General features: G+C 40.4%; 1 protein-coding gene across 7 annotated transcripts in view; it reads right to left on the reverse strand.

Moving 5' to 3' along the window:
- The window catches only part of slco4a1 (solute carrier organic anion transporter family, member 4A1), a 41,501-nt gene that overhangs the window by 10,778 nt on the left and 11,582 nt on the right, over positions 1-19,141 (reverse strand). For 3 of the 7 annotated variants that reach the window (XM_067527744.1, XM_067527743.1, XM_067527741.1), the window contains exons 1-11: positions 18,827-18,979; positions 14,033-15,168; positions 12,460-12,550; positions 11,842-11,963; positions 11,532-11,643; positions 10,220-10,374; positions 9,353-9,623; positions 8,867-9,029; positions 7,240-7,415; positions 379-443; positions 130-278 (exon numbers count right to left, since the gene is read on the reverse strand). In XM_067527744.1, the coding sequence (XP_067383845.1) occupies positions 130-278; positions 379-443; positions 7,240-7,415; positions 8,867-9,029; positions 9,353-9,623; positions 10,220-10,374; positions 11,532-11,643; positions 11,842-11,963; positions 12,460-12,550; positions 14,033-14,888 (2,160 nt within the window). In that variant the 5' untranslated portion in view covers positions 14,889-15,168; positions 18,827-18,979. Of the gene's footprint in view, positions 1-129; positions 279-378; positions 444-7,239; positions 7,416-8,866; positions 9,030-9,352; positions 9,624-10,219; positions 10,375-11,531; positions 11,644-11,841; positions 11,964-12,459; positions 12,551-14,032; positions 15,169-17,655; positions 17,751-18,826; positions 18,982-19,141 lie in introns of those variants that run through there. The other 4 variants (XM_067527742.1, XM_067527746.1, XR_010916407.1 and 1 more) reach the window with 4 other exon arrangements.

The raw sequence follows: 19,141 nt of genomic DNA on the forward strand, positions 1-19,141 counted from the left end.
ATGGTAGTGAGCAGTGGCTGAAATTGAACGGCAACAACTTTTCTCACAATGGTAGAAAGATCATCATTATATTTTGCATTGAATTTACCAGAGACCACGTAACATAATTGTGTATTAGTATTACTGTACCTTATAAATGATGCCAGCTACTAGTGTATACTGGCTCATGGTTGAGTTCTGATAGAGGTAGCAAGAGCCCTGCTCACCGCACTGGTCCTGCCACAGCAAGCAGGAAATGTCAATCATAGAGCCAAATGCGATGGGTCCTGGAATACCACCTGCCAGGAAGTCGGCAACAGAGAAAAGTCAAGGTAACAGCATCTTTGTGGGGACAACACCAAACGATAAATGTGAATTGAATGGATGAAGTTGGCCTACCGAGTGTGCGCACCACAATCCACTGGATGCCAAGTGCAAATGATCTCTGGCTGTCTGGCACACACCTGTACGGCACAGGAGACTGATCAGACAGGATTTTTATCTTTTTTTAAATTTTTGTCCTGAGAGTTCAGGGTCGTCACAGCTTATCATTTGTCCGCATGTTGATTTGGCACAGTTTGTACACCGGATGCCCTTCCTGAAGAGACCCTCCCCAATTTCAGGATCAGTGGAAAGCTTCATTTTGCAAGATGCATTCTGAGAAATGGAAATGTGCACATTGGTGCCCTCTGGTGGACGAGCGTAAATGGTGACACCGTTCACTTGAACTCTCCACAGATCGAATGCATTTAGCAACTCTGTTCCTGCAGCTTCTTATTAGCCAAAATATACACAGTCACCAAGTGCAGTCACTTTTTCAAAAGTCAAATTAAAAAAAATAATAATTACAAAGCAACATGCAGATTGTAAATATCACATTTTACTAGCTAGTCAGTTTTATTTACTAACTAGAAAAGGCAATTTCCAAGGAAATTACGTGGGAGAGCTGTTAAGTCGCCCGGTAGAGTCCGACCGCTCAGAAGCTGCTGAGAGCAGAGGCGTTTGTACGTTCAAAGCCGCAAACACTGAAGAGAGATAAATACAAACAAAAAGAGAAAGAAGATGACAAGAAAAGGAAAAAATCCAAAATCCCAGGAAAAGTTGAATTCAGAAAAGAAAAAAAGTAGAAAGTAACAATGGAGGAAGTAAATAAGTAAAAAGTTGATATTTAAAGTGTAAAGAAACAGAAAAAGAAGCAAAGTAAAAAGTTCCTATTGAAAGTGTAAAGAAAAAAGTAAGAAGTGAAAAAGCAACAACTTGATTAACAAAAGTGGAAAGAAGTAGTAATAAACAAAGGAAAAGGTAAATATTCCCAAAGTTAAAAGAAACAAAAAAAGAAGCAAAGTAAAAAAGTTGCTATTAAAGTGTAAAGAAAAAAGCTAGAAGTAACTACTTAGAAATGAAGGAACCATTTTAATGCTGAAAAACTGTTAAAAAGTTGAAAAGAGCTTTTAATTTGAAAGTGTGTTTCCTGTCTGTGTCTGTGTGGTAGTTTGTGTGTCCACTGTAGGGAGACTTCAAAACAAACTTATTTTAGCATTTAAATGCTAAATAATTAAAATAAGAATGATAAAAGGCTTTTATTTTGAAAGTGTGTTTCCTGTCTGTGAGGGTGTGTGTGTAGGGAAACTTCACCACAAAGTCATTTTAGCATTTAAATGCTAAAAAGTGGATAAAATATTCTGAAAGGCTTTTATTTTGAAAGGGTATTTCCTGTCTGTGAGGGTGTGTGTCTGTGTGTGTCTCCACTGTGTATGTTGAGGGAGAAAAACTCAGGTAAAGTGTGTGGACACAGCTCTGAGGCTGATTACATGACGTCATGCAGCTGTGTCCGTTACCATGACAATGACTGCTGCCCGCTGCCTGCCTGCTGAGTCATGTGAGCCAAATGCAAAGGCAGGCTGGAAAAGTGCTGAGACTATGCCTCGCAAAATGCTCAAAATATGAAAAAGTATTAGTCCTATCGAAACAATTCAAAAACTGTGAGTGACAAAAGGCTTCAATGAACACACTGATGTACTTTATTTGAAGATACTCCATAAAATGAAGGCGTGGTGGCGATTTTAAAACAGCCCCCCGTTTGTGATTTGATTAGAATTTAAGAACCTCTGTTATAATGGGCTCCAATGGGAGTTTCAGCCGGCACTCTCTCTGCTTCTGGACACTTGGAGAAAGAACCGTCAGTCCTGTCACTATGAGAGTTACATTTACTGAAAGAAGACAAAAATACCTACATTCTGATGTATAGTTTGTTTATGTAAGATTAAAGTTGACTGAAGGAAAGAAGGAAAAGAAGGAAAAATGTTGCTAAAAGTGGAAGCTGAAAAGTTAGAGTGCGTGTGATGTCACCCACTCTAGCTGCTCCAACATTCCGCAATACACACTAATGGAAAAGTTGAAAAAGCTCCAAAAGTTGCCTAAAACTAAAACTGCGATTATTCAAAAAGTATAAAAGATAGAAAGAAGCTGATCCACCCAGAAAAAGTTGAAAGGGACTAGACCCGTATAAACTTTAAATGTAGTTTCTACTCCAAAGTATGACGACACAAGAGGCAGATGAAAAGTGGCAAGTTGAAGGGAAATTTTAAGTGCCTTCCATTCATTTTCTATGGGAAAAAAGTTCATAAAAAGTGAAATATAATAAAAAGTATAAAAGTTATTAATGAGAAAAGTAATACCACCCCTGTCCTAAAAGGGACCTACGTTTAGGAAGTGGAACGAAGTTTCTACGACAAACCGTCTAGGACTAGATAGCGACCGAAAAACGAGCTATAATAATAATAATAATAATAACTAGAAAAGGCAATTTCCAAGGAAATTACGTGGGAGAGCTGTTAAGTCGCCCGGTAGAGGCCGACCGCTCAGAAGCTGCTGAGAGCAGAGGCGTTTGTACGTTCAAAGCCGCAAACGCTAAAGAGAGATAAATACAAACAAAAAGAGAAAGAAGAAGATGACAAGAATAAGAAAAAATCCAAAATCCCAGGAAAAGTTGAATTCAGAAAAGAAAAAAAGTAGAAAGTAACAATGGAGGAAGTAAATAAGTAAAAAGTTGATATTTAAAGTGTAAAGAAACAGAAAAAGAAGCAAAGTAAAAAGTTCCTATTGAAAGTGTAAAGAAAAAAGTAAGAAGTGAAAAAGCAACAACTTGATTAACAAAAGTGGAAAGAAGTAGTAAGAAACAAAGGAAAAGGTAAATATTCCCAAAGTTAAAAGAAACAAAAAAAGAAGCTAAGTAAAAAAGTTGCTATTAAAGTGTAAAGAAAAAAGCTAGAAGTAACTACTTAGAAATGAAGGAACCATTTTAATGCTGAAAAACTGTTAAAAAGTTGAAAAGAGCTTTTAATTTGAAAGTGTGTTTCCTGTCTGTGTCTGTGTGGTAGTTTGTGTGTCCACTGTAGGGAGACTTCAAAACAAACTTATTTTAGCATTTAAATGCTAAATAATTAAAATAAGAATGATAAAAGGCTTTTATTTTGAAAGTGTTTCCTGTCTGTGAGGGTGTGTGTAGGGAAACTTAACCACAAAGTCATTTTAGCATTTAAATGCTAAAAAGTGGATAAAATATTATGAAAGGCTTTTATTTTGAAAGGGTATTTCCTGTCTGTGAGGGTGTGTGTCTGTGTGTGTCTCCACTGTGTATGTTGAGGGAGAAAAACTCAGGTAAAGTGTGTGGACACAGCTCTGAGGCTGATTACATGACGTCATGCAGCTGTGTCCGTTACCATGACAATGACTGCTGCCCGCTGCCTGCCTGCTGAGTCATGTGAGCCAAATGCAAAGGCAGGCTGGAAAAGTGCTGAGACTATGCCTCGCAAAATGCTCAAAATATGAAAAAGTATTAGTCCTATCGAAACAATTCAAAAACTGTGAGTGACAAAAGGCTTCAATGAACACACTGATGTACTTTATTTGAAGATACTCCATAAAATGAAGGCGTGGTGGCGATTTTAAAACAGCCCCCCGTTTGTGATTTGATTAGAATTTAAGAACCTCTGTTATAATGGGCTCCAATGGGAGTTTCAGCCGGCACTCTCTCTGCTTCTGGACACTTGGAGAAAGAACCGTCAGTCCTGTCACTATGAGAGTTACATTTACTGAAAGAACACACAAATACCTACATTCTGATGTATAGTTTGTTTATGTAAGATTAAAGTTGACTGAAGGAAAGAAGGAAAAGAAGGAAAAATGTTGCTAAAAGTGGAAGCTGAAAAGTTAGAGTGCGTGTGATGTCACCCACTCTAGCTGCTCCAACATTCCGCAATACACACTAATGGAAAAGTTGAAAAAGCTCCAAAAGTTGCCTAAAACTAAAACTGCGATTATTCAAAAAGTATAAAAGATAGAAAGAAGCTGATCCACCCAGAAAAAGTTGAAAGGGACTAGACCCGTATAAACTTTAAATGAAGTTTCTACTCCAAAGTATGACGACACAAGAGGCAGATGAAAAGTGGCAAGTTGAAGGGAAATTTTAAGTGCCTTCCATTCATTTTCTATGGGAAAAAAAGTTCATAAAAAGTGAAATATAATAAAAAGTATAAAAGTTATTAATAAGAAAAGTAATAGCATAGATCTCCTAAAAGAGACCTACGTTTAGGAAGTGGAACGAAGTTTCTACGACAAACCGTCTAGGAGGAGATAGTGACCGAAAAACGGCGAAATAATAATAATAACTAGAAAAGGCAATTTCCAAGGAAATTACGTGGGAGAGCTGTTAAGTCGCCCGGTAGAGGCCGACCGCTCAGAAGCTGCTGAGAGCAGAGGCGTTTGCACGTTCAAAGCCGCAAACGCTGAAGAGAGATAAATACAAACAAAAAGAGAAAGAAAGAAGATGACAATAAAAGAAAAAATCCAAAATACCAAGAAAAGTTGAATTAAGAAAAGAAAAAAAGTAGAAAGTAACAATGGAAGTAAATAGCTAAAAAGGTGATATTTAAAGTGTAAAGAAACAGAAAAAGAAGCAAAGTAAAAAGTTGCTATTGAAAGTGTAAAGAAAAAAGTAAGAAGTGAAAAAGCAACAACTTGATTAACAAAAGTGGAAAGAAGTAGTAAGAAACAAAGGAAAAGGTTAATATTCCCAAAGTTAAAAGAAACAAAGAAAGAAGCAAAGTAAAAAAGTTGCTATTAAAAAAGTGTAAAGGAAGAAGTGAAAAAGCAACAACTTGATTAACAAAAGTGGAAAGAAGTAGTAAGAAACAAAGGAAAAGGTTAATATTCCCAAAGTTAAAAGAAACAAAAAAAGAAGCAAAGTAAAAAAGTTGCTATTAAAGTGTAAAGAAAAAAGCTAGAAGTAACTACTTAGAAATGAAGGAACCATTTTAATGCTGAAAAACTGTTGAAAAAAAAAAGTTGAAAAGAGCTTTTAATTTGAAAGTGTGTTTCCTGTCTGTGTCTGTGTGGTAGTTTGTGTGTCCACTGTAGGGAGACTTCAAATCAAACTCATTTTAGCATTTAAATGCTAAATAATTAAAATAAGAATGATAAAAGGCTTTTATTTTGAAAGTGTGTTTCCTGTCTGTGAGGGTGTGTGTGTAGGGAAACTTCACCACAAAGTCATTTTAGCATTTAAATGCTAAAAAGTGGATAAAATATTCTGAAAGGCTTTTATTTTGAAAGTGTTTTTCCTATCTGTGAGGGTGTGTGTGTAGGGAAACTTCACCACAAAGTCATTTTAGCATTTAAATGCTAAAAAGTGGATAAAGTATTATGAAAGGCTTTTATTTTGAAAGGGTATTTCCTGTCTGTGAGGGTGTGTGTCTGTGTGTGTCTCCACTGTGTCTGTTGAGGGAGAAAAACTCAGGTAAAGTGTGTGGACACAGCTCTGAGGCTGATTACATGACGTCATGCAGCTGTGTCCGTTACCATGACAATGACTGCTGCCCGCTGCCCGCCTGCTGAGTCATGTGAGCCAAATGCAAAGGCAGGCTGGAAAAGTGCTGAGACTATGCCTCGCAAAATGCTCAAAATATGAAAAAGTATTAGTCCTATCGAAACAATTCAAAAACTGTGAGTGACAAAAGGCTTCAATGAACACACTGATGTACTTTATTTGAAGATACTCCATAAAATGAAGGCGTGGTGGCGATTTTAAAACAGCCCCCCGTTTGTGATTTGATTAGAATTTAAGAACCTCTGTTATAATGGGCTCCAATGGGAGTTTTGACGGCACTCTCTCTGCTTCTGGACACTTGGAGAAAGAACCGTCAGTCCTGTCACTATGAGAGTTACATTTACTGAAAGAAGACAAAAATACCTACATTCTGATGTATAGTTTGTTTATGTAAGATTAAAGTTGACTGAAGGAAAGAAGGAAAAGAAGGAAAAAAGTTGCTAAAAGTGGAAGCTGAAAAGTTAGAGTGCGGGTGATGTCACCCACTCTAGCTGCTCCAACATTCCGCAATACACACTAATGGAAAAGTTGAAAAAGCTCCAAAAGTTGCCTAAAACTAAAACTGCGATTATTCAAAAAGTATAAAAGATAGAAAGAAGCTGATCCACCCAGAAAAAGTTGAAAGGGACTAGACCCGTATAAAGTTTAAATGAAGTTTCTACTCCAAAGTATGACGACACAAGAGGCAGATGAAAAGTGGCAAGTTGAAGGGAAATTTTAAGTGCCTTCCATTCATTTTCTATGGGAAAAAAAGTTCATAAAAAGTGAAATATAATAAAAAGTATAAAAGTTATTAATGAGAAAAGTAATAGCATAGATCTCCTAAAAGAGACCTACGTTTAGGAAGTGGAACGAAGTTTCTACGACAAACCGTCTAGGAGGAGATAGTGACCGAAAAACGGCGAAATAATAATAATAATAAAGAAAAGGATCTCATAAGTGTGAGAGCTGTGCTTACAGCTCTCCCACTAATTAGCAGTGGGCCACAGTAAGTAAAGTAGAATCAACTGATTGTTTCCTTTATTTTTGTGTGTTTACCTCCATAAACCTACAGCTGAATGTGACCTTTGTGAGATGGAGAACCTTTGCTTTAAACCTCTGCTGCTATGTTTTTGAACAGATTTTGCTGACAACATTGCAAACCTCCCATTTGGCCAGAACCTCCAGCACTGGGTCAGCATCATTATGTTGTTGTAAATTTTTGTGCACACCCTGTTCCCGCCCAGATTGAGAGGGGAGTATTGTGTATTGGTATAATATGGTTTAATAAACAAAGTTAATACTGGCTCCAACCACCATTATTGTTATCTTTAAAAAAAAATATATATATTATTTATTAATTTTTCATTAACGGTTTCACTTTGGCCACCCACCTGAGCGTGGCGGTGAGGGCTGGGATGCTACAGAGGAAGGTGAAGCTAATGACGATGAAGAGGAAGAAGAGGAAGGCTGGCATGTGGTGGCAGGAGCTGCCACACTTTCCTGCCACAGCAGAGCCGCCGTCACTCCAGGATACATTATCCACCACACAGCTACATCCAGAGAATATCTAAGTACACACATACACATATATTAGTCATGGTGATGAGGTCATTAGTACAGATGATCAAAACTCAATGTATTTGTAAAGTTCTCAGAAATCCAAAGGTTAATGTTGTTTTCTACATTTTTACACGTCCTAAAGAACTAAGGAAGAGAGGACAAACGTATGCAGCGAGATCCTGCAAAACTGAAACCAGATTATTCACTTGTGGCATATGTCTATATGTAACATATGTGATCTGAGGACATGGATTGATCAAACACAACACCAAGGTTTCTGAGCTTGACTGAAGAGAGGAGCCCAAAGAACCAAGGTGCTGCCTGATCTGGGGCAATGATCCAAGTTTCCATCTTTTTTGGATTCAGCTGAAGGCCGTTATTGCCCGACCACTCCTTCATACAAACATACAATGTAACTGAATATCAAAAAGGCATATAAGTGATAAGACACATGCTTAAAACGCAGAATAATCCCAACAAGAGGTGTCATATAGAATAAAAACAGCAGGGGACCTAAAACTGATCCCTGTGGTACTCCACATGACAGAGGTGTTGAGTCAGACATGATCTGGTTTATCGCGACAGAAAAAGTTCTATCAGTAAGATACGAAGCAAATCAGTGGTGGATTACGAAGTACTCAAAAACTGTACTTAAGTAAAAGTACAAATACACAAACAGAAATGTACTCTAGTTAAAGTATAAGCACCCACTGACATTTGCTTGCTACCTCTATCAGAAACTTGTACTTAAGTACCACGATGTCTGGGCCCGATTATTTAAACCTCTTTTACACATTGTGCCAGAGGGAACAAATGCTATTAGATTCCTGGGTCAGGCAGCATGTGTACACATTTGTTTTTGCCTCACACAATGTTTAGAGTGTGGGAGTTTGACGTCATGAGAAAAGCTATTAAAAGTTACATAAACACCACATAACAGGCTGCAGAAATAACATCAATAAGCACTGTCATGAAAGTGGGGGCTCCTACTTATTAAAGAAGCATTTGCCAGAAAAGCTTCTTGTTGGGAAGTGAAGTTGTTTCTGTGATGTTCGGATTATTAATATGTGCTGGTGCTTAAATTACATAAAGTGAAGGCATCCGTTGATAGTGCTGGCAAACTGCGGCTGCTGAAACATGGCTATGCCATTGCAAAAAGCAAATTGGTGATTCAAATCTGAAATTCTTTAAGTAGAGCTATGCAGCTGTCAGTCACATTTAAGCTGCTGTACAAATTTTAGGTCCGATTACTAGATGATGACAGAGTCTTGTGTTTGACAGTCGATAGAAAATTACAAAATTGTAACAGTTAAATTAAATAACAATGTAATTTGTGATATTTTTCCTAGCTGGCCTACAGTTGTCCTCAGTGCTTTTGCTCTGAATTACTTGTAAGCAGCCACACTACCTTGATAAATCGACAAGCTAAAAAGGACACAAGCACCATCTGTGCTGTACCTGTTGGCCAGTGGAGGGCTCGGTATGGTTGACGGAGGTGCACCCAGCGTGGCAGGGGGAGTAATACATGACGCCGTCCGCCCCGCACACTGGGTTATACAGCTCTCTGAGGCAGCTGCAGTCGGCGTTGCAACCGACTGTCAAGTTCAGCTCCGATGAGGAGCTGCGTGGTGAAGACAAAGAGGAAGGGGAAACAGAACAAAGCAGACAGGGTTATACTAAGGTGCGAGACGACAATGACGGAAGCCGTTAGTCACCATTACTTCTCATACTCTGTTCTTGGCCTGAGCAACCAGGACAGTAACTGTGTCAAGTTACTTCAGGGTGGACTGACATGAACACTGCGTTACTGAAATGTTGTAATGCCTTGTATTTACAGAACAATTCTAGTACATTATCATTAGAAAATGTTGTTTTTCCACCACGTTACACTAAAAAGTAAATCAAAACAGTATCAAGACAAGTGCCAGAATTAAGCCCATGTACCTGTTTGTAAGGCGTAGCTTGGCTGGCTTTTCGTACAGTTGTGTGTATTGGTCCAGTTGCCGTTGCTCCATTACCCCAGACTGGTACGGTGCTGTGACACCAGCCATGGGCACGTTAGGGCAGTGGATGAGGAAGATGAATATTGCCAGAAAACTGACCACGGCACACACCATGCAAAAACGGATGATGCCTCTGCAGCGCAGGTTCAGTCTCTTTACGATGTAGCCGCCCAGGAAGGTGCCTCCACCTCCTGCTGGCACTACCATGTATCCTGGGAGGTGGAGACGAACAGCATGAGTTCACATGCAGCCGGACTGCATTAACAACCTGTGAAAAAAAGGCTTGAAGTGGCCACCGTTCAAAGGTTAAGTCGTTTTTTGGTGACCCCTGACTTTCTCTAAACACCAGCATCAACTTCAAGAGTGTGTATGAAGATCTAACAGCTAAATACTTCTCCTGCTCTACAGGATGAACATTTTGGCACTAGGTCTCCTCTAACATACTGCAGCACATGTATAATTACCATAGCTGGGTGAGTTTACAGCTTGATTCACTGAAATGCAAATTATTAAAACAAGAAGTCATGGATGAGAGATACAGGCACAATATTCTGTGACACTACAATTTACACAAAAATATAAAACTTACAACTGAATACAACGTGTTTTTTTTAATATACATTTATTGGTGAAAAGCATTCTGGGAAGGCTTTGGTTGAGTAGTTAAATGCAGCCTCACAGAAAAGCACTTCCTTCTTCAGAGACATATGAAGTCTACAATAACCCTGTACAATTACAGCCATGAGATGGATTTGAAATCTCATTTACACAATGCATTTTGTGTTGTCTCAATACTCGGGTCACTCACCAAACAATGTGGCAGCCTCTGATGCACTAAGATTGAACTGTGACTCCAAGAACTTTGGACCAAAGGTGGACATGGCCGCAATGAGAGTGGCCTCAGTAGCTCCAGCCAAGCACAGGAAGAGGAAAGTGGGATTCTTTAACAGGAGCAGCACAGATCTGCAAAGAAAGAGAGCAAGAGGAAGAGATGTAATAATCTTTTTTTTTTTTTTTAATTTAAACAAGGCCTTTCTAACCTCCAATGTCCTCAGATGTTGCTACAACACACAAACAGTGCACTACACCCAAAGATGTATCATCACTTTATATAATGTGGCGTCATTATCGCATTACTCAGTGTAATCCCCGGTGTCACAGGGATAACGTGGAGCTGTGGTTTCTGAGTGCATAGTAAACATAGTTGTAAATTGAAGAGGCAGAGCTGTTACGCATCTGCAACACTCTACAAACACAACCCGTGTGTCTGAGTGGACCGTTTGTGGGAATGGGACATTTATTCCTTTTCTATTCAAATCTGTTAATGGAGAGATGGTTATTGTTATCAGAAAGGATCAGTGTGTGTGTCTGTGTGTGTGTGTGTGTTTGTGTGTGTGGTGTGTGGTGTCCGTCTGTAAAAAAAAAAAAAGCCTGTAAAGTCCCCCAGTCCAGAGACATGCGTGCTAGGACTATGCACGTGACTCTACACGAAGTGAGTGTGAGTGCTCCTCTGTCTGCGTATGTGTCCCTGTGTTGGCGCCGAGTTAGACTGGTGGCCTGTCGAGAGCGTGCTCCAATGACAGCTGGGACGGCCTCCATACCCCCACCCCCACCCCCACCCTCGGGTGACCCTGAACAGGGTGAGCAGTTAAGATCATGGATGGAGAGATGCTGAGGAGTCATTATGGGTTAACCACACACAGGGCAGGTTGAGGGCTCTGGCTGAGCCATTTTGTCCGTCACATGTGGCAAAGCTGTGCCGCTTTTTACTGTCAGCACATCCAACACACCTCCAAGTGTCTGATTTTACTGCAAACGTGTCTGTGATTGGTTTTCTGTGCTACTACAAGCCTAGTGTTCCTATGCACTTCATCTGATTCAGCTGTCACAAAGTCATAAGCTAGAACTAAATAACCACCAAACTCATGACCCCAACACTGGTCACACTCTGATGACAGCCAGCCATTAACAATGCAACAAAAGGGTACGTTTTGTGTAATTTCCATATCGACTATCCACCGCCTTAAAAAGTGGTACGCTGCTCTACTTCTGGCTCGTTCTCGAACCAGGATGTGGTTTCAAATCCACCGGTGCTGCTGTTATAAAGGTAAGCTCTTTACCTTGGCATGTCTTTGACTGATTTGCCAAACTGAGGGTCTGAGGCTGTAGTCTGGCTTCCGTCCTTAAGCTGGTGGGCCTCAGACACTCGCATGGACACGAACTCCTGAGAGCCTGCGGACAGAGGCAGAGGAAGAGGAATTGAGAGCGATGATCGAAACGAAACTGGACATCGCGACCAATTTCCACATCAATTTAAAATAAAGAATGAAGTGCGACGGCTTGTTGTTGTGAGAGGGAACGCGAGAGGGTGTGTGTGTGTGTGTGTGTGTGTGTGTGTGTGTGTTGATGCAGTGCAGAGTTGTACCGTACCTGGTAGCTCTCGTGGGTACCCAAGGATGGGAAATGCTACCAACAAAGCTGCTAATCCCCCCGCTAGGAAGCCAATCCACCAAGCTCCAACCCACAGAGGGTTCTCTGGAGTCATCTCTGTGCTGTAAAAAACACACACACATTTATACACTTGAACTCCATTAAAGGCTGCGTCCAAAATCTTTTCTTAGTTATATGTTGCAGTGTATGAACAATGTCATTTCCATTCTAAAATTCTAGTTGCAAGTCTCTACAGCTGCCAGGAATCATTATTATACTGCTCACTTAAAGTAAATTCAATCTCCAAATGATGGTTTGTGCAAAATCCCAATTCATCACCAACTGTACATTCATACGATGAATACAAAATTACTTCTTGCTCAAGAATTCACTGCTTCCTACAGTATAACAAAGGACAACAGTTCACTCCATAGTGAGCCTGAAATTTATTATTCAGACATCGTTTTGCACCACTACTGACAGTTGTGGAGATGTTATTTACACACACTCAGAAAGTGGATGTCAACGATGGACAATGAACTGATCTGTCCTGTCAAGTACACTAAAGCAGTCTGTTCTATGTTTCATGCCCATTCATTCCATCCAAGCCAGACTCACTTCAGGTGGATTTCAGTGTACATGTTGAGGAAGTATCCTCCCAGCAGGTAGCCTGCGGCCGGGCCCAAGACGGCTGCAGTGTAGAAGATCCCTGGAGGGAAGGGAGAGAGTCCAAAGAGCCACAGGTTAGTCAGTATGTGCCTTTCCACTTCCTGTTTTCTACTTACCTCTTCCTGTTCTGGAGGTTGAAAAGGGTCCAATTGTTCTTTGGAGGGTTGATGTTTCATGAGAAAGAAGATTGAAGTGAGAAAGTGTGCAAATTACACTGTTTACTTTTTTTTTTTTTATGCCAGAGACCTGAATAGTGCTGACACTGGAATATAACTGGTGATAGCAGCCTTAGAAATCAAAATTACACGGTAAGCACTTAATCATAAGTTTATGACAACCTAATAATAGATATCATAGATGATACATGTAATTTGACAGCTGGAGATTCAGATGACTGTATGCATGTGTTTACTAGAACACACAAGACACATTTTATTGCTTTTACCCAATAAGCTCTTCCATCTGTATCCTGGCCTCAGCATTTGAGGTAATAGCAGTTCGGTGATTTCCCTCATTATGTTGTGTTGTTAGACGGGGTCTAAATGACTTTCTGAGGCTACAGGGAAAGTAGCTGCACGCACTCAAACAAATCACACCCCAAAACACCTCAATTACCGTACAGAAGGGGGAATGAGGGGGATGCATCTGATGAGAAAAATCAGTACTGTAGCAGCTGGATTATGGAAATTTTATCAACTCGTACTTTATGTTGTGTTAAGTATGTTTGTATGCTGACATTCAAACCGAAGTTTACGTTCACATTTATACAAACGACAGACATATTGGAGCCCGTGTCAAAATTACGCAAACGCGAATTTTAAATTATTTTCTCAATTTAAAACTCAGTGCCTCCTATACACTACCCTGCTCTGCTGAACAGAACCTGCTACTCACACACTCATAAATCGACTCTCCTCGCAGTCAGCTTTTCCACTATGACCCAAGCCAGTTGTTTCCGAATCAGTCACTTACTGACGTTTGTTTCAACTCTCACGCAACAAGTCTTTGAGTCGGTTTGTTTTCCAAAGCTAATATAAGCTCAACATTTAATAGTTTTTATTGTCAATGGATCAGATGATCAACAGAAAGTGAATCAGCAATTATACTGATAGCCAAGTATTATCGGTCGGTTTGAGGGTTATCATAGATCAGCCCACATGGTTTCATAGGTCGCCTACTGTCAACTGACGTGATTATAAAGCGTGTTGCACATGGAAAACTGGTGACATCTAGTGGTCATAGTAAAGGTAACTTGTGCCAGAGTTGCATTTGCTGGTTTTATTTAAGCTGATACAGGCTTTGCAGGGTCGAGGTCAGGAGAGCTCCCCACGTGACATCACAAGAAAACTGTCTAACAAGTAAGTAACACACTGAGTAACTTTGGGTTCCGAGATTCCAGTTTACTTTAAAACTGTTCCCCGAAAATTTCTATTAAGTTCTCGTATTATAAATGAAAAAAAGGGGTGCATAATGAAATGTAACAGAGGCATGCTGTACTGAATGAAATATTAGTGAGACTCACCTATATAAACAGGTGCATAGTTGGATTTTACATTCTCATCCAGATACGTAACCCCTAACGTGTAGAGAGGTGTAGCACCCACGCCATGTAGAAACTGGCCCAGCATAAACACAAAACGATAGCTGGACATTGCTCCTGCCTCCTTGTCCTGGCACGGACTCGTACGGTTGCCGGAGCATATTTCTGTTCGTTCAGGCAGGCTAACTTGGTAGGGGGGTGTGATGAAGTGAGGCAGTGCAAACACCAGAGAACCCAATGCCATGATTAGCACCCCCCATCCTAGCCAGCGAGGTTTGTGCCCTGTCCCGCCGAAGTAACTGACGAAGAGCAGGCAGACACAGGCGGCAATGTCATAGGAGCTAGCGATAAGCCCGGCTTGGTAGCTACGCAGGTCAAAACGCCTCTCAATGGAAGTGATCACTGTGTTAATGAAGCCGTTGATTATCATCCCCTGGAGGAAAGAAGCCACACAAAGGAAGAACAGCACCCATCGAGGGGTGTTAAAAACTTGGATGGCATTGGGCGTCAGAGCCCCCCAACCACATAGCTGATCGGAGTTGGTTGAGGTCAGGTTTAACCCCATAGCAGTCTCTGCGCTGGATCTTGTTTCCATCCCATAGAGCTGGCCAGGCAGTGTGGAAGCCCCAGTGAAAATGCGGGACCCAACTTGGCCATAGCTTCCAGGGCTGCCAGGGCTGCCAGGACTTCCGGGACCCGACCCTATTGGGCTGCCTGTCTGAGAGTCCACGGGGCTGGGGGTATCCAGAGAGGGACCCCCACTGACGGGGCAATCTTGCAGGTCCAGGAGCTCCTGCTTGGAGCTGAAGGAGGCATCGGCATTAAGCAAGACTGGCATTGCCCCTCTGAGGGGCAATGTGATATGATATCCTGTGGCACGGAGTGAAGGTAGATGTATGAACAGGTGACAGGTAATGTGAATCAGCTGAGGCTCGAGGTGAATTTGCTGTAGTCAGAACGTTGTCAGTTATGTCTCTGAAATGATCAATATTTGGCTTATATGGTGAACCCCAAGTGTCCACAGTCCTGAATGTGTGATAAGGCTCTTCGGGTGCTGCTATTTACAATATGGTACAGGTTGGAAAGACTGCTTCATACTGGCGCTGGGTAATGATGTCCTGTGGAGAGCAAAGAGATCATAAGTGCATCAAGTTTTAATGAGGCACCATAGCTTCAGTTACAGTGGGGTGCAATACTTTACAAGCCCTTACTCTCAAACAGCACAAGACAAACAAAGATTTCATTTTTTTTTTCAATAAAAAAAATAAAAAACAACATAATATTTAATACACAGCAAGTAGAATTTTTGTTTCATCGGAAACAAAGTTAATTTTTGATTAGTTTATGAAGTGGGGGGGGGGCTCAAGCTGAAATGTCATATAAGGGGGATGCGAATGTAACCCCTAAACCTAACATAATAACAACGCACAGTCGGCTAGTACATATGATCTTCATCATCGTCATCAAAAGTAACAAAATGGTCAGAGTGTATTTAAAAGTTATAGTAAAATAAGTAAAATTACATCAGTAAAAAAGTTCCTCTGATAAAGTTATTTCAAATTAACTCATTCATTTCTGATTAAAAGAATACTTGTACTGGCTAATTGTGTATTAAATATAACGTTGATAAAAAAAACAAATCTCTTTTTGATATTTCAAAATAAGGGGATGAAAACTTTTCCCCCCAGACTATAAATTCCAATAGCTCATTCAAACAATGTCCTGATTTACATTGGTTAATATTACTCAGTTGACAATTTGCACGTCTTACTAGTTTCTATCAAGTTTGAGATAACTGCAAGGCAAACAAATTAATTTACTTTTTTTTTTTTTTGAGTGCAGCTAATGTAAAACAATCAAATACGGTAGCAAACAAATGAGCCAATGACACTACTCCACCAGTAGGAGGCAGCAATTCACAAAAAGGTAGGAACCTTTTTGTGAATGAAATCTTGTGGTCAAACAGTAACGAGGTGAAGGTGTCCTGGTGCAATTCATTAACCCAGTGCAGTTGACCACCCTTGAAGCATCCTGTTCTGGCACTTGGCAAGGAAGGAGGGAGGGTGACACTTTTGTAATCACTGCTGCAAGTGCAACTATCTATCACAGTCACAAAATACAGTGTGAAGTACATTACACCCCGTTATGGGACTAATGTGAGCGCTGGATGCTCACTTGTGCACAGCTGGGAAAGAGAGAGATGGGGAAGATGGGACGTGTAGTTGAGGGGGATTGGTTGCATGTTTTTTAACAAGTAAATCAGATTGTCGTTCAAGTAGGTGCAACACAGACATTCAACTGCAGGACATGTTACATAGCTAAACCAAACTTAAATAATTTTGTTATATAGAACACAGTACAGCATACGTTTACCTCGAATCTATTTTGTTTGAACTGTACTAAAAAGTTAAATGGGTTAAATGACAACTAATTTCATTGTATTGTGTACGTATAAAGCATCTTCTTCTTCTGAATTGTAAGAGTGTTACGCTTATTAAGCATTTGTAAGAACAAAATACATCGCAGTTAATTGGATTTTTCAGGGCAGCTGGTTCGCGTGCTTTTATAAGGAAGGTTAACTAATTCGACTTTACAATGCACCTGTAAAGGCTGATAGGACACTAGCTGCGTGATGGAGCGATACATAAAACTGAGTTAATGAGTCGCTTCCTAGAATGTGTTGGGACTGAACTGACGTTAGTCACTGACAAAAATTTACCAAGACATTGGACTGGACACAAAACCAATAAAACCTCAGTACTCACACACACGCACACGCGCGCGCGCACACACACAGACACAGGTAATAAGGCGTTAAAAGCACGGTTTGTTCCAGCAAACATAACAGATCCCCGCTTTCTTTAACACAGTCATATAAACACTGGGCAGATGTGGACGCTCTATAATGAGATTTCATTTGACTAATTAGGGCAGTTAGGGGCACGATGTCCACATTTCAACCTCGCTACACATAGTTATGATCCCACAAGTACCGCTTGATAAAAGCATATTTGACTCATCGTGACAGTTTTACCACTAATTTAGTGAAACTTTCACTGGTCAACGCTGATTTTAGGGACAGCGGTCCATCTACCATAAAACACTGGATAATCTAACTTTCATTACCACGTGACCTCTACACAGCAGCAAGCTCTCTATGAGTGACATAATGTGCTGCCACGCAAACTTTCATCTTTATCCACAGGTGAAAATAGAAATTCTCACCAATGTGCGCAACTATCCCGTTAAAAGGACTCTGTCAATGTTTGAACCAGAAGTAAATGATTGAATAAAGAAATAAAGTACTTTATCAGTGTCCTCGTAACATCAAGTACAAGTAAACACATTATCTTCTAAACACACTAAACAGCAGAGCAGCGTGTCCCTCGACGCTGTTTCTGATCTGCGTTGCCCTGGTAACCGTCCTGTCCTCCTGCTCTGCCTAATCAACTCTTCTCACGCGTGTCGCTCCTCTAACGGCTCAGTTTTGCCAGATATTCGATAGTTTTACGGCCTGTACGCTAAACACCATACATTTTGAAATGGCCCCATATATTACAGTTTTGGCAAAGAAACGTCGTTTGGATTTCCGTGAACACTCACACCTGCTCATACCTGGTCCGCTCCTCCTCGCTGCCCGTCACCCCAGTAGCGCTCAGCTCGTGCCTCGTTTGCGCAGCTGCACTGGCACCGCAACAAACTTAAGAAACAACAATAAAAAAAAAGAAAGAAAAAAAAAGTCGAACACCGGTAAGAGAACAAAGCCCGGCCAGACACAAAGCACGGCTTCAACCTCTCGCTGCTGCGGCTTTCAATTGGTGTCGGACATTACAGTGTCACTGAAACGGCCGAGCCTCTGTTTTTTTTTTTTTTTTTAATTCCACAGGTTATTGCAGTTTCATGCACACAAAATAGCTTTGTTTTTTTTAATACACTCTCCTGGCGTTTTTAACTTGTTTTAGTACATATGATAGTTTGGGTCAAAATTAGATCATTTTAAAGCATCGGTACAATATTTCTTCATTTCCCATTGGGCAACATATCTGCAGTCTCCTCTCACTTGCTTCTGATCTGCCAGATAGTCTTCCTGTTCTTCCGTGAGCCTTGCCATCTGTTTGAGCTCCGTGTCCTGCTTTTTATCTCCTGAGTTCTCAAGAGGTCTTACTCAATTGTCCTTTTGGCTTAACGCAGCCTAAACCCTAAAGCGTTTAGTTATTACTTTCAGTTTCTTTGTTACTATGCCTGTTAAGTTTTTCCTCTCTTACCACTTCTTCCCACCTCCTACTCATCATTCCCTCATCGGAAGATCCAAGTCATTGTTAGTTATTTTCAGTTTTTTATTTTCCAGTTTGAGATATTCTCTCATCATTCCAGTCTCCTTAGAAGTTTGTTTTTCTCTTGTTGCCCTGTCTACCTCACCACTACATACCATCATAACTCAGTGAACATCTATTCCCATGTATATGCATGAGTCATTTTCGGGGTCCTCCGCTAAAACTGATACCTTGTTTTGAGACTTCTTTTTCAAACATAACATAAATGTAAAAAATAATATGCAACCGCTGAAAGTCGCAGGCATAAGAAAGGCTACTGAACAAAAATGCCCAATTTACTTCCTTAAATATTATGGAAGTAAAATTGCTGACAGCTTTTCTCTACAAACATTCAATTTTTAATTGTGTTCAGCTATAGTTAGATCTAGAGTAGCAAACCCTTTTAGTTTTGGAAATATGAAATTAGTAACACTTAATATGTCATAATCAAAAGGCTTCCTACCTTTATTTCCACTTGCGGAAAAACCGGAACATGTTGTCTGATGACAACTTGAAACAATGTTGACGAATCAAAAGATAACACAGAGATGAAGTCGAAGCGACAGCGTAAAACAGAGACTAGGTCCTAAGCCCATCTCTCAAAGCTTCTTATAGTCCAGCACTGAGGCAGCAAATAAGCACTTTCACATGCTCTCAGCCCACATAATTCACCTGTGATATAACTGCTCACTGATGCTGGAGCTTTGCTGCCTCCCACAGGATGGACACTGTTTTTCTATGACCTGAGCTTATGTCCTTCCTCACCTCTTACACACTA

The sequence above is a fragment of the Channa argus genome, chromosome 13 (genome assembly GCF_033026475.1).
Source record: "Channa argus isolate prfri chromosome 13, Channa argus male v1.0, whole genome shotgun sequence".
NCBI classification, from domain to species: Eukaryota; Metazoa; Chordata; class Actinopteri; order Anabantiformes; family Channidae; genus Channa; species Channa argus.